Here is a 25,100-nt window from a genome sequence, read left to right as displayed (position 1 = left end):
ATGTGAAGGTGTATGCTAGGCCCAGTGTTATTTTGTTTCACAGGGTGAGTTGCCACAGCTCTTGTCAGCAGCTTCCCATGTGTGTCTGTGAGCCCTCCCTGTTCCCTACCTACCCTGCCACTTCCACTTCCACAACCTATGCAGCATGCACATCATGAGAGTTCATCAAGAAGCACACGGTACCTTAACTGTCTTTTTAGAAATCTATTTGGGGCTAGCATGGCAGTGTAGAAAGCTAAGCCTCCACCTGCGGAGCTGGCATCCCATATGGGTTGCAGCTGCTCCACTCCCAATCCAGTTCCCTGCTGATGTGCTTGGGGAAGCAACAAATGATGGCTCAAGTGCTTGGGCCTCTGCACCCATGTGGGAGACCCAGAGGAAACTTCAGCCTCCTGGCTTTTACCAGCCCAGCTCTGGATGTTGTTGTGACCATTTGGGGAGTGAACTAGCAGATGGAAAATTTCTCCTTCTCTCCTTGTAATTCTGCCTTTCAAATAAAAGTAAATGAGGGCCCGGTGTAATAGCCTAGTAGCTAAAGTCCTTGCCTTGCACATGTTGGGATCCCATATGGGTGCCGGTTCGTGTCCCAAGTGCTCTACTTCCCATCCAGCTCCCTGCTTGTGGCCTGGAAAAGCAGTAGAGAATGGCCCAAAGCCCTTTGTGGGATATCTGGATGAAGCTCCTGGCTCCTGGCTCAGCTCTAGCTGTTGCGGCTACTTGGGGAGTAAACAAGTGGATATAAACATTTTTCTCTCTTCTCTCCTTCTCTCTGTAAATCTGACCTTCCAATAAAAGTAAAAATAAAATCTTTAAGAAAACTAATAAAAAAGTAAATTAGTTTTAAAAAAATGTATCTATTTATTTGAAACATAGATAGAAATCTTCCATCTGCTGATTTAGTCTGTAAATGCCGACAGGAGTCAAGGCTGGGCCAAGTCACAGCCAGGAGCTTTGGGTCTCTCATGCGGGCGGCTGGGAGCCAAGCCCTTTAGCCGTCATCTCCTTTGTCCCGGTGTGTGCCAGCAGGAGGTTAGAATGGAAGAGGAGCAGGGACCCAGGCCCAGGTATCTGTGCCTGCCTTCCCTTGCTGATATCTTGCAACTGCCCTTTTATTTGTAATTAACTTCATGGGGTTAAGGTCTAGAAAGTTGAGAGTTTTCTTCAGTTGAATGTCAGTGAGCTCCTCCTGCTAGTCTTGCTGCTTTGGTAATCTGGATTTTCAATGTTCTCAAACCTGTTTGGGGGTGAGACCAGCATTCAGTGCAGCACTTCAGATGCTCCGAGGAAAGCCCGCATGCTCCCGCATCACAGCGAGGGGTGTGAGTTCCAGCTCCTTTCCCAACTCTAACTGCACACACAACCTGGCAGACAGCGGGGATGGCTAAAGCATGCGGGTCCCCGGAACCAGACGGAGTCCCAGGCTACTGACTTTGCTCTGGCTCAGCCCCAGCTGTTGAGGACATTTTTTTGAGAGTGAACCAGTGGGTGGGAGACTTTTTCCTGTCCCTGTCTTTCAAATAAAATGAAAGCAAAAAAAACTCCACTTTTTAAAATGAATTAAATCTTTATTTAATAAAGATTTATTTTACAAAAGTGATTTATTTAATAAAAGTGATCCAGACACTGATGAATAGAAAAATGCCAAATAACAAACCAACCAATCTTTTACCCTTTACTTGCATACTTCCCTCATAAGGCTTCTTAGTTATTTAGAAAGAGTTTTCTTTAAAACCATACTTAACAAGAGAACTATCTACTTATTATTTGCTGAGTTCCTACTGCGTTCTCAGCAGTGTGTTCTGAATGTTTTCCTATAAAGCACTAGACAAAAGACAGAAATCATGAACCATTTGTAGGCCAATAAATTAAGCCCATGGGCTCTAGAGGGTTGGGGTGGGGTGTGGAGAAAACCAAACAAAAAAGTATTATTCATGACCAATTGATCAATTAGGCTGCTTTTCATACAAAAAATAAATAAATAAAAAGGCAGAATCAATTTGGCATCAACTGCATTAGAAAAGCATAAAAACATTATTAATGTGGAATTTTTTTTCTCATTTATTTTTAGCTCTCTTTTAGAAAATTACACTCGAGAGTTTTCTGAAATGGCACTTTTAAGGAGTGGATAAGATTTGGCGTAGCCCTGAAACACTTCTGCAATGCTAATGAAGAGGCCCAGTCCAGGCCTGCTGGCCTCTAGGTGCTGAGGCTGCTTCTGAAGACAGGTGTTTCAGAAGCCATGGGCACCCTCTGGAATGCTTAACACACCAGGTAATCAGTCACCCATGGGCCATCAGGAAACCCAACGTGGCCTGCTAGAACTCCGATGGGGACTCGCTGTCCTGGGCTTTCATGATTTTCATGATAAAATCTACACACACGGCAGGAGTGTCACAAGTGTGAGGGGTGCCCCTTCCACACTTGGTCTTAGCCAAAAGGCCCAACTGTACCAAAATAGGCATCTTCCTTCTCTCGGCTCCTGAGTCCTCTCTTGCGCTGTTCCTTTTGGCAGGTTTTAGTTATTGCTGTTACTATCCATTCACAGTTCTTCTATACACTCCTAAATTATTCAGCATTTAAGGTTTCCTGAACAGAGCAGCAAGCCATGTAAATGCAATAAGTACACTACTTCTCTATGCATAATGTAGAATAAGATTCCTATTCAGATGAACAAAGCCTAAAATGTGTATGAGTGTCCAAGCTCTCAGACGTTTGGGAACATCAAGTGTGTACACCTATGTGTATATGGGTGTGTGTGCTTGTGTGTATACATGTGTGTGTTGTAGGGACGTCCTGCTGCTAATTCTTACTCAGATCCATTTGTCTCTTTCCTCATTGCATGTTCCAGTCTTCAGAGAGAATGTTCCAGAATTAGACTGGCTGGGTTCAAAACCCGATTCCACCATGTGCTGGTGAAGTGACCTTGTACTAAGTACTTAACTTCTCTGTGCTCCAGTCTCCTCATTTGTGAGAGGAGCAGCACATGAACTAACACACTTGCAGACCGTGTGCATGCCCCGTGACCAACAGCAATGAGAGCAGACGCGCTCTGAGGAACTTTACATATATAAATTACTTCATCTTTACAGCAATCTTATAAGCTAGGCAGTACGCCTGCTCTCACGTGAGAGCTTCAGAAACTGAAAGGCAGAAGGCCTGAGTAACGTGTCCTGCTTCACTCAGGAGCTGCAGGAGCCGGGTTCAACTCCCAGCTGCGCAGTTTCCTAGCAAGAACTCAGTGAGTGCCACCTGTTATTTCATGTTTCTGAACTAAGCTCACCATAAGTGTTTGTGAAGAATGCTCATCTTCTCTTTGTTCAAAGTGTATGAGAACTCTGATTCCCAATGGAAAGCAGCTGGTTCTGGACTATCATCTGATACCACAGGGACAAAAGTTTGCTGGAGAATTGATTGTCACCCTCGCAGGGCACTTGCTAATCGCAGAGGAAAACAAAGTACCTGGATAGGGACACATTCCCAGACACAGCTCTGGTGAGCCTTGGTCACCGGTGGCCTTGCACGTGATGCCATGACAGTGCCTCCAGGCCAGCAGCGATGTGGACCCTGGGCAGCACATTATAGCAAGTGCTTAAAGTCTAAGTGTGAGTTTACAGGAAACACAGAAGGGAGAGGAGCAAAATACACATGATGCAGCAACCAAGCCAGAAGGGCATTCTCCAAGACAACTGGTCTAACCTTTTAAAACACCCAGTGCTAGGAGAGGAGACAGAAAGCCCACATGCAATATTTGGTTTCATTTTGTAAAATTACTTCGTGTTTTTTTTAATAGTCCATATCTGGGGACAAACGGGAAAAGTTACATCTGGACTAGTCGTAGATGTCCATCTTAGGTATAATGATGGCATTGTGGGTTAACTGAACATCCTTATTTTTATCCATGTGCTGGATTATTTAGGAGGGACTAGTCCTTTTACCTGTAATTCAGAAAACAGTGTGCCCACACAGAAAAAATATTGCAATGAGTACACAATTGTTGAAAGCAGATGGTGAGTCTAGAGGAAATTCTTGTCTAACATTTTAAGTCCCCCGGATATTTAGACATTGTCCCCAATTTCTTTATAAGCTACATGTCTTATACCATCTTTGGAGAGCACTTACAACTTCTATTATTATCTATTTTGCAGTAGTTTCTTTTAATTCTCCAAGATTTTTGTCTTAAATGCATATACTAGTGTTTCAAAAAGTTCATGGAAAAAAAAGAATAAAAGTTTGTCTTGTTTTTAAAATCCATGCCTATAAGAAGTGTTCAAGGGTGCTGACACAATAGCATATCATGCTCATCCTCTGCCTGGGAGTGCTAGCCCCACTTCCCATCCAGCTCTTTGCTTACGGCCTGGGAAAGCAGCAGAGGATGATTCAAGTCCTTTGGTCCCCGCACCCACATCGGAGACCTGGAAGAAGTTTGTGGTTCCCAACTTTGGATCAGCTCAGTTCCAGCCATTGCAGCCATTTGGGGAGTGAACCAGTGGATGGAAGACCACTCTCTCAGTCTCTTCTCTCTATAAAATTTGCCTTTCAAATAAAAATAAATATTTTAAAAAAGAGTTCAAGGAGCTTATGTTGTGATATAGCTTCTGCCTGTAACGTATGCATCCCATATGGGTGCAGGTTCATGTCCCAGATGCTTCAATTCAGCTCTCTAATAATGGCCTGGGCAAATCAACAAAAGCTATTCCAAGCACATAGGTCCCCATCACCCACAAGGGAGTCTTGGATGTGATTCCTAACTTCATCCTGGCTCAACCTTTGCCCTTGTGGCCTCTTGAGGAGTAAACCAGCTAATGGAAGATGTCCCTCTCTTTGTAACCCTAACTTTCAAAGTAAATAAATCTTGTTTAAAATCATGTTCAAAAGTTTCATGTAAATGCAAATGACTAAAAAAAAAAAACACCATCCATGTGGTTCTAAATATTTTTTGTTTTTGTGCTGGGATAAACTTAGTTATATTAATTTCATTTCCCCAAAAGCTTTCTGAAGTGTGCCCTTGTATTTAAAAAAGAAAACTCTTAGAAAATTCTTTGCCGACTTCCAACTGGCTCAAGTTTGTGGAAGGCTAATATTAATATTGCTGAGAATACATTGCCAAGAGCAGGTCATGACATGTAGTAACTGCTCAAGGAATGCTTGTAAAATATTTATTCATTAGATGAGATTTTTGCATTCCTGAGAATTGTTAAATAGGAAGATCAAGGCAAAGACACATGAGGCTGTAGCTGTCTTCCATGCTGGGTCAATACTTTAAGTGGGTTCAAGGGCCAAGCTAATCCTATGTACTGATTCAGATAAGATCAGCTCATAAAGATCCTTACACAAGTTTTTGAATTTGTTTTATGGGGGGCACAAAAACGAAGAGTTTGTCCCTAAGATTAATCCAGCAGTAACTGTTACTTGGTTAAGAATTTCTGATGGGATCACACATTAGGACACATTTCTAAACAGCTGCAGACTTTCCTGGAGCCAGGAAATAGGCAGGTTCTACACAAATTAGAGCATGCACCCTCCAGGTGACCCACACCTGCAGGTGTTATTCTCTGGGAATCAATATATCCACAGGAACTAGGATCGTTTTCAGCTTTCCCGGATGGAAACGGTTCTGAAAGAAATGACTTCAGCTGGCCGGTGAGATACATTTTTGTATAAAGAGGTAGGACTAAAATGATGAGGATTTGAAGAAATAATTAATCACGATATCATCTTGCATTTTTGCAGGGCCTTTTTCCTAAGGCACTTCATATCTATGTTAACTCATTTATTCTGACAATAGCCCTATGAGGTAGATGTGGAGCAATTGAAATTTTCTGAAAAAGAGATTTTCATCAGGGCCTCCGATATGAAATATATTCCAAAGGATATTACATTAGCAGCCGGGATATTTCTTCATATTGAATAGATCGATCACCACCTTCCCCTTTCTTCAGCAAATTCATTTAAGAAAAGATAAAACCCATCACAATTTAGGGAGAATAAGATTACAGGTTATGACAGGGGAGACACTCAAAGCAATCTACAAAGGAAATCTCACTCAATGGTACAGGGCAGCCTCTTTGGTAAAAAGGCCAAAGATGTTCTCCAAAAAGGGTACAAATCAGAATTTTTTAAAACTTGGAATTCAAATGCCTTGAGGTGGCTCTCTATCTGCTGACTGCTCTTTACTGCATAGTAAAATTATTTTATATTCAGAAAGTTTTGTATACAATATTGTGTTGTTCAAGGGACTTACAATAGTCTTTCTCAAACCAAAAATAATAAAGAAAGAAAAGGGAGATCCACTGAAGAACTGGGTTTATGATAAATGAATGTAGCTGCAGGGCACTAAAGCTCTTCAGCTTTCTTATACTCAGATAACAGACTGTGAGCCAGGAAATGTTTTAGATACATTTTAAGCATTTCCCTCCTCATGTATGTTTCAATATGTATGGCATATTCTCAATAATAGATCCATGAACCCACAGGCATGAGAGAGTACTTCAAAGGGTCTGGGGGGTGGGAAATGGAATGAAAAGATCAATTTATTTTTGGCATAAAAAATTTTGAAATCCATGCCTCGTTTTTCAAACCAGGCATTTTCTGTGAACTTTCAGAAGATCCCTTAGATCATGAACACGATCCCTTAGATCATGAACACGGCCTAATTCTGTGCATGGCAATCTGACACATTTTTTAAATTAGCGAAACCTTTGATGGGTTCAGGAACAGTTGGGACTGGAGAGCATAAAGGAACTATGTTTAGATTGGATGTCCACATGAGACGCCGGCTTTGGGATAGAGCCTAAATATTCAGAGAGACAAAGACAGACGACCCCTTCTCAAAGCGTGTCCCCACATCAAGTGTTCTTTCTCTGTAAAGGTCACGCAAGTTCTAACAGAAGTCAGAATTTGAAGCGAGAAAAATCCTTGACCTTCAGGGTGCTGGTGTACACTGTGCTTAGCCCCCCAAATTCCTCAATCACCCTTAGTTTAGATTCAGCGCCAACCATAGTGCAGTGGTATTTTCACCACCATGACTCCAGGGTAAGTCTAAAAGGCTGTCCCTGAGCTGGCTTCCAAACCAATACGTGGAGTTTCTGATTACAGTCTCAGTAGGGAACAAGTCTTTTCCGAATCCCTTGGCTAGAAGTCAAAACAAGTCACCATACACTTAAGACACCTGGGCGAAAATATTCAAAGCCAATACTGACAGAGCCCCAGGGACTCATCTTAAGGAGATGTGATTCACACAGCAGGTTCTACACATCACCCGTCCGTTCAGGCTGTTATACAGCGTGCCCCAGCGTTGCATCACGACTTACCTTCTGAAAGAGAAGAAGCTGCTTCTTTCCCCGCCCGGACACAGAGTGGTTGGAGTCCCCTCTCGCGAGAAGGAAGAGGACCTCAGACATCAGAATGACTGCATTTGAAGACACAGATCCACCTGTGCTGTCTTCCAAGTCCCGCACTGAAACAGGTGCCAGGTTACAGATCCATCAGTAGTGCCTGCTCCTCCCTACCCCGGGCTCCTTCCTCCTGACTACCCCCAGTCACCCCTGCCGTCTGTAGGCAAACCACACAGGAACTCGCAGACACGGGGCTTCAGAGAGCTGGGTGTGAGCCTTAGATGGTGTGGTTTTGTGTTCTCGCTGTCAGAGTTGTTAAAGTAAAAGGCAGGAGGTTCAGTGAAACACTTTTGCTCCCTGATGCTTAGTTTCAGTTTTAACAACACCCTCCTACCCTGAACCCCGATTCTCACAGAGGAACATTGCTATCCCAAGCAGGCTTGGTCAGCAAGCTGCCACGGATCCAGAGGGAAGCATTTCTTTTCTAAAGCTGATTCCTGCATAATATGAGCCATCTTTCATCAATCACAGTGTCAAAATCCCGAAAGATACACTTTTTGAAAAAAATTTAGTTATTTGAAAGGGGGATGAGGTGGGGAGAGAAGAGAGCTCGGATAGTCCACCAGGTGGTTTACTTCTCAAATGGTCGTGACAGCCAGGGTTGGACCAGGACAAAGCCAGGAGCCTGGGCCTGCATTTAGATCTCCCACAATGGTAGCAGAGGCCCAAGTACTTGGGTCATCTCGACCCATCTCTTGGGCCATTCCCAGGTGCTTGAGCAGAGAACTGGAGAGCAGCTGGCATTTGGATATGGGATTGTTGGCATTGCAAGAGATGGTGTTAACCCTGGTGCCACAATCCAGCCCCAAGAAATGCCTTCTGACTTCACTCAGCCTGCAATTTCACTCTTAGTGTCCGTCATTCCAAAAGTGCTGAGCCAGGGTGCATTCTAACCCCAGGCTTGTCACACTTTGGTCTGAACTGGAGACCTTGCATTTCTGGGTCCTATTATCTTGAGCATGCTGGACTAACAGCTCTCTGGGATTTTAAGATATTTCACTGACTTAGAGGTTTGTCACCTTTAACTTCCTTAGTTCTTCGGTTCAAATGTCTAACTTACCCTGCCCCCCAACACCAACTGCAAGTTGTGAAGCCTCTCTCTTTCCCTTTGCTCTTGGTAGAAAATGTACTGCCAACCTTGCATCTTTTGTGCAAAATCAGAGACCATGTGACTTGCTAAGTGGTACCATTCAGAGTTTGAGGTTATCCACTCAAGAACAAGAGGGAAATGTTGGCTCCCAGGGGTGGTCTGACCCTAACCTCCGGAATTCCTAAAAGGAGTGTGTCACAGAAAACTCAAATTGGGGCTCTAGCGTTCAATCCTATTCTATGTTATAAAGTTCTATCCTACTGTATCTATTTGTTCTTTTGCTCTAAGCTTTGTTCAAGGTTTTGTTTTGTTTTAAACTTTTTCCTTGGCTGTACTGCTCAACATTTTTATCGAATTGCAAAAGCATCTGATACAGATTAAACAGAATACCTTGGTCATCACAGGTGCTCAGTAAACATTTATCAGATGAGTTAAGTCATTTGCACCTCTTAATTCTTTAATCGTGGGCATAGTAAAAATTGAGTTAGGTTTGTCACGCTTTAAAAAGTTTTATCTGAGGAGAAACCCCATTAGTTCCATGCATTAAAAAACAAAAACAATTCACACCCCTAATGTTAACAGGGCATGATGGATTTTGAAGCCAGGACTTCTCACAGCTGGACTCCCATTTTTTTTTTTTATTGGAAAAGTAGATCAAATTTACAGAAAGAAGGAGAGACAGAGAGAAATATTTTCCGTTCATTGGTTCACTCCCTAAATGACCAAAATGATCAGAGCTGTGCCAATCCGAAGTCAGGAGCTTCTTCTGGGTCTCCCATGTGGGTGAAAGGTCACAAAGCTTTGGGCCACCCGCCATTACTTTCCCAGGCAATAAGCAGAGAGCTGAACGGAAAGTAGAGCAGCTGAGAAATGAACCAGCTTCCATATGGGATCCTGGCATTTGCAAGGTGAGAATTTAGCCAATTGAGCCATTGCACAGGTGCCCTCCCACTTCTCCAGGCTTTGCTGCTCTCAGAGAATCTGCAGGAACATTGCCAAGTTCCTGCAATCTGTTGGCCGTGATCCCGATTCTTCAACAGATCCCAAGACAAGGGCTTGACATGGCCAAACAGCAAGGCCCTGAACTTCTGTGGGTAGCAACTAGGAGGGCAGGGAAGGCTGATGGTTCTGGCTTGTGCTCTGATGAGGAAGACACTTTCCCACTGCCGCCCACCCTGGGGGAGAAGAGATTCTAAGCGCCCCGCCCAGTTTAGGTCAGAGCACAAAACAGAAACATCTCCAAGAGCCAGGTGCTGAGGCAGTTTGCCCTGACTGGCAGATGAGTTACAGAACGTCTTGGGAGAAGAACAAAACCACCTGCAAGCTCTATAGGAGCTCTACAGCTGAGCACAGAGGCAGGGCCTGGGACCAGAGGCCCCGGTGGGCAGGCAGGCAGCATCTGCCTCCATCATCATGAGAATAAAGACCTGAGTGTGAGATCAGCATTTCAGCTTCCAGCATTGTCAGTCATTCATGGGGACGATGGGGCAGAATCCAAACAGCAAGCACTCTGGGTACTGAGAGCCAAGAGGGACTTGAGAAAAATGGAAAATCAGGAGGACTCAGGAATGTGTGTTCAGAATCTGAACTTACTCACAATGGAGACATTTTCTTTTAAAACCACACATTAAAAAACTAGGGGCACAGCGTCCCATAACAAAGGCCTCTATTTGACTCCTGGCAGCTCTACTTCCCATCCAACTTCTTTTTAATGTGCCTGGGAAAGCAGAGGACAATGGCCCAGGGACTGGGGCCCCTGCCCCCAAGTGGAAGACCCAGATGGTAAAACACATACCTCTGATTCAATAGTGTGCATTCAGATAGTATCTTTTCATCTACTGAGTAAACAATATGTGAACATTCACTCCATGTTAGGCCTGCTCTGGGTGCAGAGCAGGTCTCCCAGTGAGCAAACCACGAGTATGGCCCTCCTGGCTCCTGCATGCTGACGAAGGGAGGCACAGTCAGTATATCCTAGAGGGAAGTGCAATGGGGCTGGAGCTGCAAGGTGTGTGTATGTGTGGTGGGGAGGATGATTTCACGCAGACAGGTTAAGGGACACGGCAGACCGACCGACAGTTGTGGAGATGACTTTTGCAGACATAGCAGTTGGCAGATACTGGTATGATCTGACTAGGGACTTCCATTTTAACAGGCTCACCTGACTATGGTGCTGAAGCTAGATTGTAAGAGAGAGAATGAAGCTGGGAGTGGAGTTAGGAGAGCACTGTAGGAGTCTAGGCAAGAAATGGCAGTGGCTTAGACCGTGGTGGGCGAGGTGGCAGGGAGCAGAGTGTGAGCACGTAGAGTATTCGGAGAATGGGGACAGGGACTGTGGAGGAATACAGTATCAATAAAGCAAGCAGTATTTGGGTGGTTAGTCACCCTGACTCTCCAAGGGAAGCTGGCAGTTGGGATGTAAGGAGTAAGTGATTGAAGAATCAGATAGGGGCTAGGGCTTGCAGCCTGATGCATCCTTTGCTGAGATTAGAGAGACCAGCAGAGATGGGCTTAGAAGGAAAGATGAGGTACTTACTTTCAGACGTCTTGGCACTGAGATGTCCACAGACAGACCTTTGGGGAAGTCATGCGAAGTTAGATACTTGGGCTGGCAGTTGGGAAGTTGGGGCTGAAGATAAAGCCTTGCAGCTGTTGGTTCAGAAGGGAATTAACAGGTTACCATCACCTAGGGAGTGAAGAAAGAGAAGACACAAGGTTGGAGAACAGATTCAGCTAGAGTTGAGATTCAGAGAATTGAGAAAAATGAAGTGAGAGGCAGAGAAGAGGGTTTTTGGAAATCACGTAAAGCAAACTTTACTTTTATAAAAACTTGAGTTCAGAAAATCAGAGAAGAGAAACCAGCCGAGTTGTCTTCATAGAATAACTGCATTTCATGGATGCCACAATTCTGCAACTAAACTGTGCCCCCAAATGGAGGAATGAAGCCAGGAGCCAGGAGCTGCATCCAGGCCTCCCACCTGGGTGGCAGGGACTGAAGACTTTGGGCATCATCTCTGACTCCCAAGGTGAACACCAGAAGGAAGCTGGATTGGAAGCAGAGGGAGACTCAGTTCTACATCCTCCAATATAAGATGTGGGCATCCCAAGTGATTAGTGCACTGTGCCACAACACCTGCCCACAACACTTGGCACTTCTCCTGGACCTAACCAGCTCCTTCCCTGCCATGGGCACCTCCACCCTCATGGAGACTGCAATCTTTAATACTGCTCTGTCTCCTGTTCAAACCTGCTGCTTCTATCGTCCATGTCATGGCAATTCTCAGGTCCCAAACTCTTTCTTGGTTCAGCTGCCTCTGGGGACTCTCACCCTAGTCATCTCAGACTTCTCAGACTCCAAATGTTCCACACAGAATCCATCATCTGTATATCTTCCTTTCCAGTAAAAATAAAAGTCTTTAAAAAAAATAATGTCAGCTACCGTTATAATAACAATTACGAATCAAGTAGCAGGAGCTAAAAGCAAGAGTTACTTTGCCCACTAATCTTTTTCTTATACTTCGAGTCTTCCCCGACCCCATCCTAACCAGTACTGTACCCACTCACTGATAACCTTCGAAACAGGTTTGAGCACCTTTTCAGTGCCCACTGGATGTCATTGTCTGGTGGCGTGGACAAGGTGCTTCATGCTCTGCCACCCTCTGCCATTTCACTTCCCTCTGCTGTTCCACTAACTGCCTCCGTGTCAGCCATAGTCATGCAGTCCTTGTAGTTACCAAGATAAGGGGTTCTCTTGGCTTCTGTGCTGTTACATCTGCTAGGCCCCTTGGCCACAGTGGCCACCTCTGCGTCGTCTCCCTAGTGAACTCCCTGTCATTCGGTTCACGTGTGAAGTCTTCTGTGAAGCTTGGCCCGCCATGCTCTCTCCTCTGCTCTCCCGCCATGTTCTCTCCTCTGCTGTCACGCTACACAGATCTTGTCACAAACTCCCGTGAGGGTGTCTGTCACCCCCAGGAGCCTGTTAACACACAGGGCTGACTTTTACCTCAGGGTCCTTACAGCCTGGCACGAGGTGGCTGCACACACGAGTCCAGCTGAGCATACCGACGGCCAGGTGTCTTCCGGCACAGGCTCGGCTGCTGCTCTCCTTGCGTCACTCTTCCATCTTTGAGGTGTCAATTAGCCGCCTGAGGCGGTTACAATTACACTAGTAGCACACCCTGTAAACATCTATTCTTTGAACGGAGGATTACGAGCATTAACCCCAGCCCCAATTTATCTTTTACTGATCCCTTACACTGTACATGTCTGTACAAATAACTTCGGCTATTATAATCATGAGTGAGGCTAAAAACAAATACTACGGTTGTCTGCTAAGCATTTTCCTACACTCTAAAATCTTCTTCCTTCTTGTCACCTGATACCCTTCAGGGTGGGCATAGGAAGCACCCCCGGACCCATTTTGCTCCAGGCCCTGTCGGGAGCGGACGCAAAGGACCGGAAGTGAGGAAGCGGAAGTGGCTGCTTCGGCCAGAGTCTTCGAGGAGGATTTGAACCTGAGAGAGGAAAGGCCCACAGGCAGCTCCTGGGCCTCAACCTGAGGTAACAGCTGTAAGTTTTGGAGTGTGCGGGTGGAGGGCGCCCTGGAACTGTCTTGCCAGCCCAGCCTCTGGGAGATACCTGCTGTGAGACGCCATGATGCCCCTTCCTCCTTCTAGAACCCTTCCCGTGGGCCGCGCCTCAGTAGAGGCGGAGAGGTTTGCCTGTCCGAAGCGGGCTGAGTCTCTCCCTCCGCCTGCGTGGAGTTCGCTCTCACCTGCTCGTTGAGGGAACGAGGTGGACGTTGGCTGTGGCCATGCCAGGTCGCTCCTGTCTCCCAGCCGCCAGTCACGGAGGAGCTAAGCCTCGGCGGGGGAAATGGCGAGCAGGAGCTCAAAGCCGCAGGCACCTTGAAGGGCGGGCTGCGGGCGGCACGGGCGGCAGCTTGGCGTGCTTCTCCAGCCCCTGGGTGGCGTCCGTCCTTTCCTCAGAATCCCCTCCTCGGCGCTGCTCGCCATGGCTCCTGTCAGGCTTGGCCCGCGTCTGGCCGGCTCTTCTGGCCCTGATTCTCAGTTCCAAAATCCAGAAAGCTTTAACGGCCAGTGTTCTCCACGTCCCTTTGGGCAATCAGATCCTCCGTTATGTGAGGCCATTTCCAGTCTTTATTCTAAATATTTACATGTTGGCTTTGTGCGAGGCGACCGCTCACCTCACTGTGGTTCTCATGCTATCTGTGGTCTAGGCACTGCACTATCTTTCAGAAATCCAAAGTTAGAAAAATAAAAATCGAGTTCTAAAACTCACTCAGCCTGAAGAGATTTGGGTGAGATTGTGATTCTGTAGATTAATGATACCTGGTAACTTAAATCACTTTCTGTGACAATTTAGATAAGAGGTGTTGTGGGGAAGTAGCATTTCAATAGTGGGCAGATCTGAAAAGAAAACTAAGAAACCTTTTGTATGTTAGCGTTTGTTAGCTGGGGGACTATTAGGGAAGACAGTTCCTTTACTAAGCAGTAATAGAATGTTGTTGAAAGTAGAGATCATGTTTTAGAAAGAGAAATGTAAATATAGAAAAAGAAATGCAAAAGAGAAATGCTAGGTCTTTAGGAATATTTGTTGATTTGAAAATGTTTGCTCAGAACTCAAGAATTACAAGAGCTAGGTATTATTAAAAAAATTAATAATAATATGTGTAGTCCAGGGCAGAAGAGCCATTGCAGCTTTGTCCCAAAGGATATTGCTGGTGTCTGCTGAGCCTAGAGTTAAGGGGTGGATGCAGTGGCCAAGGTCCTTGCCCACAAGGAGCTTCTAGTTTGGTCATGATGACACAGACACACACCATTGTAAGGGGTGTGAAGGAAATGAGCAGGCACTCAAAAGGGTGTAAGGAGGGACCTTAGTAGTTACCAAGGTCAGTGAAGGCCTCTCGGAAAACACAACAGAAGTTTGTGACATGAAAACATTCACTTTCTTCTTTTTAGTATTATAATGGTGTGGGTAGTCCGACAATCAAAATGCCTGTGTGGACATTTACCCCGGTAGTACGTCGCCATACATGTTGCTTAAGGCTGCGTCCTGAGAAACATGTCATTTGGTGATTTCATCATTGTGTGAACATTATAGCATATACTTAGAGGGCTGCTGTATCACTAGGTGATGTAATGTTATGGGAACACCATTGCTTATATAGTCTGTCTTTGACCAAAAACTCATTATGCAGTGCATGATTAACTGCAACCTTAAAGTTATTTGATGGTATGAATAAAGCAAGCATTTACATGTAGACAGGTGTCTAAACAGAAACAACATATAGTTTACAAATAATACCAATTAATTCCTTGTTGGTCTGAAAAGACATCAGTAGTAAGTTGGGGCAGGTCTTGTGGTCTAGCAGGGTGAACATCTCTTGGGACCCTGCATCCCATTATGACGTGCCAGTTTGTGTCCCACCCGCCCCATTTCCAGTCCAGCTTCCTGATAATGCACCCTAGGGGGCAGATGTTTCAGGTGCCTAGGCTGTTGCCACCCACATGGTAGACCCTATGGGATCTGCAGACTCTTACTTGGGCATGGCCCAGCCCTGGCTAACGTGGGCATTTGGAGAATAAGCCAGCAGATGGAAAATCTTTCTCTATCACTCTCTCACTTTTTCTGTTCCTTTAAAATAGGTAAAATTAAACATTAAAAGAATTAGAATAGTGTATACTCTGTTTCTGTACCAAAGTATTGTTCATATCAGTATACATTAGTAAGTGATACTAATTCACTATCCAGACTTTCTTTTTTGTGGTTCTTTTAATGGTTAGAGGGTTGGGACTATGTTTAATTTTTGTATGGTGTCAAGCATATCCATTTTAAGCCATCGGATTGGATTCAAGATTATTATTTTGATATATTTCTGGAGCAGGACCCTCATTTACATTCTTTCTAAAAATTTAGGAATGCAGATTGGAGAATATAGGAAAACCTGAAAACTAAAATTTCCTCCAAAATATAAATGGCTATCCAAAAAATGGATTTTAGCAACTAGTGTCTGCTTCTAACACTTAAACAGTTTTAACAGGCTTTCTTAAAAAATAGATTTGTAAAGGGAGCAATCAATATTTGTCGCTATAAGCGAATGTTACAGTATATCTGTATTGAATGAGTTGGCAAGAGGAGAAAAAGGACAATAGAAAATTCTCATGATTGAAAATTTTAATAGCTTACTGAATCATTATAAATCAGATTTCTGCTGTATGTAAGGAAGATAGAATGTCTATATTTGAAGTGCAAATGAGAAAAAATCAAAAGGTTGTAGAAATATACTTTCCTTTTTCTTTCTAATCTCTTTCTGAGAAATATTAATTAAAATGATAGATTTTCTATCTCATTTACCTGAGGATGTATGTACTTGCACCAGAAAAGAAGATAATGACTTCCTTTGACTTCTGCAACAGGAATGATGGTTCATTTAGGATGTTTCTGAAAAAATATGTTTTCTTTAGTACACATACAAGTTCATCAAGCCTAAGCTAATATCTGAGAAGGTCAAGGAGGGGAAACAAAACTAAAAGTGACAAATACATTTGTTATGGATTTTAACATTTTTACTTTTGTGTGTGTGTGTGTGCAGTTTCACTAGTAAAATCTGATTATAGCTTACACAGGCTTTGGTGGGCCTGGGAACTCAGCAGGGCTTGAAATCAATTTGGTACATTAACTTCATCACCGTAAACAATGAATCTCTAGAGAAATTGCAAACTGACTCACCTTAATGCAAAAAGTGAAAAGGAGGGGGAAGGGAATAGTCTCATATAAATTATGAATTGATTAATTCACAAGCATCATCTGGGACTCCATCCCTTTTTAAGGTTTAAATGTATGTATGTTTTAATTTTAAAATCTATTTCATTTGAAAGGCAGGAAGTGGTCGTCTATCTTCAGGTTCAGTCTGTATGACCACAGTAGCCAGAGTTGGGTCAGTCAAAGCCAGGAGCCTAGAACCGCATCTAGGTCTCCAACTGGGTGGTAGGGGTCCGAGAACCTGGCCCATTATCTGCTGCCTCCCAGGGTGTAACTTGAACAAGCTGATCCAAGAAATGGGAGCCAGGGTGTGGCTGTCCAGGTATTCTTCTCTTTTCTTCCCCCTAGGTTTTATTCATTTTAAAGGCAGAGTGACAGGCCTTTCATTTGCTGGTTTACTCCTCAAATGCCTGAGGCAGTGGGCACAGGAACAGGCTATAAAGTTAGGGGCCAGGAACTCCATTCTGATCTTGTGGTGGCAGGGACTCAAGCCCTTGAGCCACTTGCTGCCTCCCAGGATCCACATTAGCAGGAAGCTGAACTGGAAACAGACTGGATCCCAGCACTCACTCTATGGGGTGGGCATCCCAAGCAGTAACTTAAACCACTACACCACAATGCCTAGCCCATCTTCTGTCTTACCTACTGTGCCCAAAATGTGCTTGGATGTATTTTTATAGCAGCCCAAATCATCTCTTTGAGATCTGTCAGATACATGCTGATCACTCCAGTCTTGAATGTTACGGTCGACACTGTAATCCTAAATTCATATTTTTGTTCATAAAGTGAGTAAAGAAAGTAATTTACCCATTCCTTTGAATTTACCAACATTATCTGGACTAAATACTGACTTTATGGGATTAGGAGTTCCCATGAAGTCTCTTGAGGTGTGACTGTTGTCTTAATAGCTGATTGACTTCAGTTTACAGTAACAAGACATATTTAGATCAGATTCTAATGACTTCTAGTTCTAAGAAGAATGCAGTCATAGGATTACTAGGTGATTCCAAGACTCACTTTTTAAAAGCCATCATTTAAGTTAATTTTAGGACATAATATTTTTAGCCCTGAGAAGAGTTATCCAAATACAAATGCCATTTTTAATGTCCATTGTTCATGTAATGCTTCATAATTATTCGGTTGCTGCCCAGATAAGTTGATTTCCTACAGAAACTTTTTTTTTCTTTTTAAGATTTTATTTATAAATTTGAAAGGCAGAGAGGGCCTGGGGAGACAGAGGTATCTTCAGTCCACTGGTTCATATGGCAATGGTCAGGGCTAGGCCAGGCCAAAGCCAGGATTCATTTGGGTCTTCCACTTGGGTGTTAGGAGCTTAAATACTGAAGTCATCTTCTGTCTTTCCATACACATTAACAGGTAGCTGGATCCTAAGTGGAGTAGCCAGGACTTGAACTAGTGCTGTGGTACAGGATGCTGGTTTCACAGGAGGTGTCTAACTCACTATGCTCCAACATCATCTCCTGTAGACATTAAAAAAGTAATTTATATATGTTTATCAACTTGTGCATTTTTTATGCTTGTTTTGTAGGAAATTGGTACTTTGCCAACATGGAGACTAATCATTTGGAGTTGGGGACCATTTACCTGTCAGGAGTATTGTAAACCAATGGCACAGCTTCTATTCCATTATTATCATCACCTGTCTCACCTTTAAATTTGTCTTACTCATGGCATTCAGAAGGCAAATGAAAAACTTTGTGAAAAATTACTCAGATGCAGAAATTAAAGTCAGGGAAGCAACTTCCAATGACCCGTGGGGTCCCTCTAGTTCTCTGATGTTGGATATCAGTGACTTGACTTTCAACACGAGTTCTCTCTCGGAGATTATGAATATGCTATGGCAGAGACTTGGTGACCATGGGAAAAACTGGCGCCATGTGTACAAATCCCTTACGCTAATGGATTATCTCATCAAGAATGGATCAAAGAGAGTTATTCAGCATTGCAGAGAGGGCTTCTGTAACCTTCATACACTGAAAGATTTTCAGCATGTCGATGAAGCTGGGAAAGACCAAGGTAAAAGTAAGGAGGTTTATACAGTGTGCTAAAAAAGATGACTTGGGAGGGTCGTTTGGAAACATGGGTATGGAGAAGTTGTTCTTGCTTATACCAGATAACTTTCTTGAAGGGGCAGTGAGGTTTTCTAATCTAATCATCTGGCTTGACTCCTCAGGGCCTTCAAGAACAAGGGTTTTTTGTTTGTTTGTTTGTTTGTTTTTTAATGATGTGTCAAATGAACACAGATTCCTAATAAAATGATACCTCATGGAAAATGAATAAAGTGAACAGAACAAGAGGCCTGGCAATTTAGTAATGTCACCCTATCTCTTAATACGACTGGAGTATAGCCATGAATTACGGAAATGTTTCCAAAGACTATGGAATCTTCAAAAGCCATCCAGATGGAAGTAATTATATGAACACAGAAATTTAGGTTGTGAAATAATCCTGATGTGGGTGGAGGAGGAGGCGCAGTCGGAAGGAGTTATAGAAGACAAGATGATTCAGTTGTACCTGATAGTCTACAGTGGTGAAAGAATCTGCACTTCCTCTCCTTAGAATGCTCAACAGTTTTATGAATCATGAGACAAGGATAAAATTTGGTGCAATCCCTGTGTTAAGTATGTATTGTAAGTAGATTCTTTAGGGTAGTGTTAGGGCTGCAGAAAGTATACTTTTCACATATTTCTCACCTACTCTTACGTACAATTTCTCCTATTACTCTCTTTTATCCTGCATTAGTTTGGTGCATTTGTTTAAACTGATGAACCAATATTGATAACAGTATTAGCTAAGGTTCACATTTTATATCTGAATTCACTCATTGTGTTGTACAGGCTTCTGATGCCTTTTAACATGTTTCTTGTTTGTTCGAGATCCCATCCACTGAAGTATTCCTCAGCTGCCTGCAGTGACCCTGGGTGGCGCTGGGACCCAGGCTGACACTAAGAGCTCAGGCCAACCTCCAGTAGGGGTTGCAGGAGCCTGTTACTTGAACTATCTCTGTGGGGCTGGAAAACTCATATATCTCAGAATAGTTGCACTGTTCAACCTGGTTTTTCTTCTCTTGAACTCCTGCCAACTGCTAATGTTCTTGCTGTCTGTAACTACCTTTGTTTAGCTATCCAAAGTTGGAATCATAAGTTCTTACCTTTTCAGATTGGTTTCTTGTACTTATATGACTTTTGTTTCTTAATTATTTTTAAAAGGTTTATTTACTTACATTGGAAAGGCAAATTTGTAGGCAGGAGGAGAGATAGAGGGAAAGATTTTCCATTCGTTGGTTCACTCCCTAAGTGGCTGCAACATTTGGAACTGAGCCAATCTGAAGCCAGGAGCCAGGAGCCTCTTCTAGGTCTCCCATGTGGGTGCAGGGTCCCAAGGCTTTGGGCCGTCCTCCACTGCTTTCCCAGGCCACAAGCAGGGAGCTGGAAGGGAAGCAGGGCTGCTGGGATTAGAACTGGTGCCCATATGGGATCCTGGTGTGTTCAAGGCAAGGATTTTAGCTGCTAAGCTACCACACCTGGCCAAGGATTTTTTTTTTAATTCGTAATCATCACGCTGAACATAAAATATCTCATTTTGGTTTGATTTATCTTTTCCTGTCCTTGCTAGAAATTTATGTGTCTTTGGAAAAATGCCTGTTCAAATTCTTAGCCCATTTTTAGCTGTTTTTTGTTTGTTTGTTTGTTTTAGTTGTTGAATTTAATAGTTCTTTGTGTATTTTGGATATAAAACCTTATTGAGTAAGTGATTTGAAAGAATCGTCTCCCATTTTGTAGGTTTCCTTTTTACATTCTACATAGTGTCTTCTGATATACATAAGTTTCATTTATTTCATTTTTAAAAAACATTTGACTTTATTTGAAAGGCATACTTTTTAAAAAGATTTTTTTTAATTGAAAATCAGTTTTATAGAGAAAAAGATCCTCCATCCACTGTTTCACTGCTCAGATGATAACAATGGCCAGAGCTGACCCGATCTGAAGCCAGGAGCCAGGAGATCCTTCTGGGTCTCTCATGTGAATACAGGGTCCCAAGGCCTTGGGCCATGCTCCACTGCTTTCCCAGGCCACAAGCAAGGTGCTGAATGGGAAGAGGAGCAGCTGGGATACAAACTAATGCCCATATAGGATCCCGGTGCTTGCAAGGGGAGGATTAGTCAATTTAGCCATCATGCAGATTTTTTTTCTTAATAGAGAGGTGAGACAGAGAGATCTTCCACCCACTGGTTCACTCCATAAATGACCACCATGGCTAGAGCTGGGCTGATCCGAGGCTTGGAGCCAGGAGCTTGTTGGCTTCCCATGTGGGTACAGTGACCCAAGGAATTGGGCCATCCTCTGTTGACCATAAATAGAGAGCTAGATGGGAAGTGGAATAGCTGGGACACCAGTCAGTGTCCATATGGATGCTAGTGCTTGAAAGTAGAAAATTAGCCTGTTAAGCTGCTGGGGCCCATTTTTATTTGTTTTTTCAAAGATTTGAGGGCTAGACACAGTACCCTAGTGGCTAAAGTCCTTGCCTTCCATGTGCCAGGATCCCATATGGGTGCTCTTTTATGCCCTAGACTCTCTACTTCCCATCCAGCTCCTTGCTTGTGGCCTAGGAAAGCAGTAAAGAACATCCCAAAGCCTTGGGACCCTGCGTCCATTTGGGAGACCCAGAGGAAGCTCCTGGCTGGCTTGGGAATGGCTCGGTTCCAGTCATTGACTTTCTATAAATCTCTTTTTTAAAAGAAATCATTGTGTATTTAAAAATAAAGATCATTTATACCTGTGTTTTTGTAAAACATAATTTAAACTCTAAGTTTTAGATCCATTTTGAGTTCATTTCTATATGTTTTCTGCAGTAAGAGACCAGATTCATCCTTTCACATATCAATATTCAGTTGTCCCACTGTCATTTGTTAAAAGGCTTTTTCCCCATTGGCAGTATTGTCATCTGAGTAGTTAGAACTTTCCAGTGAATGTAAGATGTCATCTGTTTTCAGTCTTTGGTTTCTTTCAACAATACTGTATATGTATGTGTTATACTCTTTTGTTAATTTCCTGATTTTTTTGTTAATTTCCTAATGTTTTGTTCTTTTTGATGCTATTATAAGCAGAATTGTTCATTTCATCTTCAGTATATTGAAATGCAACTGGTAACTAATTTTTGTCTATTTTTTTAAAAAAAGTTTTATCTATTTTTATTAAAAAAATATTTACAGACAGAAGGAGATAGAAAGGTTTTCCATCCACTAGTTCATTCCCCAAGTGGCCTCAGTGACTGGAGTTGAGCTAATCCAAAGCCAGGAGTCTCCTACGCAGGCTCAGGGTCCCAAGGCTTTGAGCCACCCTGTGCTGCTTTCCTTGGCATAATCAGGGGGCTGGATGGGAGTGGAACAGCTGGGCATGAACCGGCATCCATATGGCATGCTGGTGCTGAGCTTAACCTGTTGAGCCATCACAATGGCCCTGTCTGTTGACTTGTATTCCACTACTATGCTGAACGAGTTTATGCTGTAATTGTTTTTGGTATACTGATTAAAAATTATGACTGACTCGTGTCATGTGCATATAGAGCTTTAATTTTGCCTTCCCAATTTGGATTCTTTCTTCTGGTTCTCCTTGCCGGCAGTAGTGGGCCGTAGGACACGGCTGTCTGGGCCTTGCTCAGGAGGGAGATTTCCAGTCAGTAAAAACAGCATTGACTGTGAGCTTTTCAGATGCTTTTTGAAATTCTCTGGTCCTAGCTTGTTGAGTTGCTGTGATGAAAGGACATTCGACTTTTGTCAAATGCTTTTTCTGTTTCTGTTGAGATGAGTGTTTTTTTAGTCATTTTTTTTTCTGTGAATATGTTGTATTGCATTGATTGATTTTTCTCATATGAACCAAACTTGTTTGCATTTTTATCATAAATTTCACTTGATCGTGGTGTATATATCCTATTTTTGAAGTGTTAATTTTAGGTCAGGCTTGAGGCTTAATGACGAAATTAGCTAAATTTTCATGAGTTTAATCATGTTATATTGCTTAATCTGAAATTGTAAAGGCATCAGCTTTCATGAGGATTAAATCGTAATTAAAAATAAAAATGCTAATTAAGGATTTGCATCTCCAATAGCAGGTTGAGAGGTGGGTGCTCTGGATCCCTGCATCCCTGATCAGCACACCCAGGACCAGGAGTCTGTGCTCCCTGTGCCTCTCCTTTCTTGTCCAGGGTTAGGGTACCTGCACCCAGGAGGTGCTGTCTCGAGCACCCTCCCTGGCTGCTGCAAGGACTTGTGGAGTAAGCCAGGGGATGGAGGAGCCATCTCCATCTCTCCTTCTTCCTGTCTCTTCTTTCTGCTTTCTTCCCTCTCCATCCTCTTTCTGTCTTTGTCATTCTGCCTTTGGAATAAATAAAAATGATTAAGCACTCAGTAACTAGGCTGAAAGCCCTTTTATCCTTGCCTTTTAGAGAGTTAACTGTGTTATTACTACACTAACAAATTTAATGATTTAAAAAAAATATGTATTTTTATTGAGAAGGCAGTTAAAGAGTGAGGAAAAAGAGAGAGGGTGCGGGGAGAGATTTTGCCCATGTAGATCGACTCTCCAACTGCCCTAAACAGCTAGAGCTGAGCCAGTCTGAAGCCTGGAGCTGTTTCGGGGTCTCCCATGTGGGTACAGGGGTGCAAGAACTTGGGATAACTTCTGCTGCTTTTACAGGCGCCTAACCAGGGAGCTGGATAAGAGGTAGAGCGGCTGAGATTTGAACTGGTGAGTAGTGGTTCGAATGCTGCTCCATTTCCAACCTGTCTCCCTGCTCATACTCCTGGGAAGATGGTGGGAAGATGGCTCAAGTTCTTGGGTCTTTGCCACCTACATGGGAGACCTGATATAGCTCCAAAGCTCTTGTCTTTGGCCTGGCCTGGCCTGAGACATTACAATCATTTGGGGACTGAACCAGTAGGAGCAAGATATCTCTCTTCGCTTTCTGTAACTCTGCCTCTCAGATAAGAAAATATAATCTAAAAGAAAATGGAGGTTAGAACTGAAGTGTCAATACAGAATAGTATGTTTATTTGTTGATTATGGAAGATGTATTAGCTATTAGTTGATAGCATTGGTCCAGATTAATTTGATACATGTTCAGGAGACATGATAACATTGGGGGAAAGACTTGTTTTGTGTTCATCTTTTACACATTTCTTTTTGGTTTTTCATTTCTGATTAATATATACTAGAATAACTGGCATAATTTATTCTGAAGTAAACATGTATCTGTTGTTGGCGATTGGCTGAAAAAAATTTGCTCCTGGTAAAGTGTACAGTAAAAATTGTGTGGAAGCTGCTGAGGCCTCTTAGTATGTTTCCAGTCTACCTTTCTAGTTTCCTTAGTCTTCAGTGTAGCAAACGTTCCTACCTAACTCATTGTTTACTTACACATCCTAATGCTTGTACAGGATATTTCATTTCGGCATGTTGTGACGTGATGTGTTGAGCTGCTGCTTACAACACCCAGCATCCCATATCAAAGTGCTGGTTTAAGTCCCAGCTGCTCCACTGTATATCCACTTCCTCAGGATGGCCAGGTGCTTGCTGCTGACCACCTGCACTGGGGGCCAGAATGGAGTTCCTGGCTTTGGTTGATCCAACCCTGGCTACTGGTCATCTGGGGAGTGAACCAGCAGCTGGAAGAACTCTGTCTCTCTCATATACTCTGCCTTTCAAATAAATGAATAAATGAATGGATGAATGAATGAATGAATCTATCTTAAAAAGATATTTTATTTTCCTTGGCAAATTCTTTCCTTGCTGTGGTTTCTAAATCCCAGCTTAGGCCTCTTCTTCTGTGCTGCTGACCATTCTTTCAATGAAAGGAACTAATTGCTGTAATATTTTGTTCAAATACTCCTCTGCAGCGTATCCTGTCTGTGATATGTCTTCGCATAACTAGATTCTGAAGGCATGTATCATGTGTTAATTATCTTTTTACACTCAGATCTTGACATGTAGTAGGCAATTACAATGGACATTCTAAGAAAAGCAAGAATTCTGAGGAAGGAAAATGGAATTACTGAAAAACTACTTGATAAAAATGATTTTCTTGGATAAATAAAAAGCAGAGTGTGAAGGATGTACTGGAAAACAGATGAAAGAGAAACTGTAGTGAGCCAAGTAACTTGTGTCTGGAGTCCACTCTAGGTATAAGCCATCAAGAGGGGTGAACAGAAAGTAGACACAGATGTTTTAGGAAAAAAAAGCTGGGGTGAGGTGGGGGTGCTTTCTTGGTTGGTCTTTACACCTGCTGGTCTCTGCCTGCAGTGAAGCTCCCCAGAGACCTGTATGGCTCCCTTGTGTCTTTCAGATCCTTTCACAGAAAATTTTAATGGTGAGCCCCTGGGTCTACCCTGTTAATAAGGCCGCAGCCCACCCTCCCATACCCTGGCCATCCTCTCTGTTTTTCTCCAGAGCAGTTCTCATCTGCATCTGTATACAATATATTTTGTTACTTTGTTGTCTAGCTTTTCTTACTAAAGCTTAAATTTCACAAGGACAGAGGTATTCCATGTCTGCTGTACTCTGCTATCCCCAGTGGCACCTGTTCCAGGGTGCATGTGCAGTGGTTAGTAATAGTTATATGTGCTGGAAGAAGAAAAACTGGGCGACATGGGAGATGCTTATTTTCAATTAATTAGTTACCTTTTCAAATAATGTGCTCGATATATTTTTCTTTAATCTTTTTTTTTTTGAGCTTTTCAGTTGATATATGTAAAGGCAATGAATTCAATTAATCTGAAAAACACATTTTCCCTAGTTTCTGAACTCTTGGGACAGTCT

The 25,100-nt window shown here is 43.1% G+C and overlaps 2 protein-coding genes across 2 annotated transcripts in view; one reads left to right on the top strand and one right to left on the bottom strand.

The window, feature by feature from the left end:
• Positions 1-7,595, bottom strand: part of GRAP2 (GRB2 related adaptor protein 2) — a 62,135-nt gene extending 54,540 nt beyond the window's left edge. The window contains exon 1 of the mRNA XM_040986394.1: positions 7,311-7,595. The gene's annotated coding sequence lies outside the window, so the exon portion shown is untranslated. The remainder of the gene's footprint in view (positions 1-7,310) is intronic.
• A 10,362-nt stretch (positions 7,596-17,957) lies between these two features.
• The window catches only part of ENTHD1 (ENTH domain containing 1), a 115,167-nt gene continuing 108,024 nt past the window's right edge, over positions 17,958-25,100 (top strand). The window contains exon 1 of the mRNA XM_040988251.1: positions 17,958-18,306. Coding sequence (XP_040844185.1) covers positions 17,958-18,306 — 349 coding nt within the window. The remainder of the gene's footprint in view (positions 18,307-25,100) is intronic.

Source organism: Ochotona curzoniae, unplaced genomic scaffold (genome assembly GCF_017591425.1).
Source record: "Ochotona curzoniae isolate NIBS_2020 unplaced genomic scaffold, NIBS_Ocur_1.0 contig_1014, whole genome shotgun sequence".
NCBI classification, from domain to species: Eukaryota; Metazoa; Chordata; class Mammalia; order Lagomorpha; family Ochotonidae; genus Ochotona; species Ochotona curzoniae.
The sequence above is the reverse complement of the archived record's forward strand: the minus strand, read 5'-3'. Positions and strand labels throughout refer to the sequence as shown.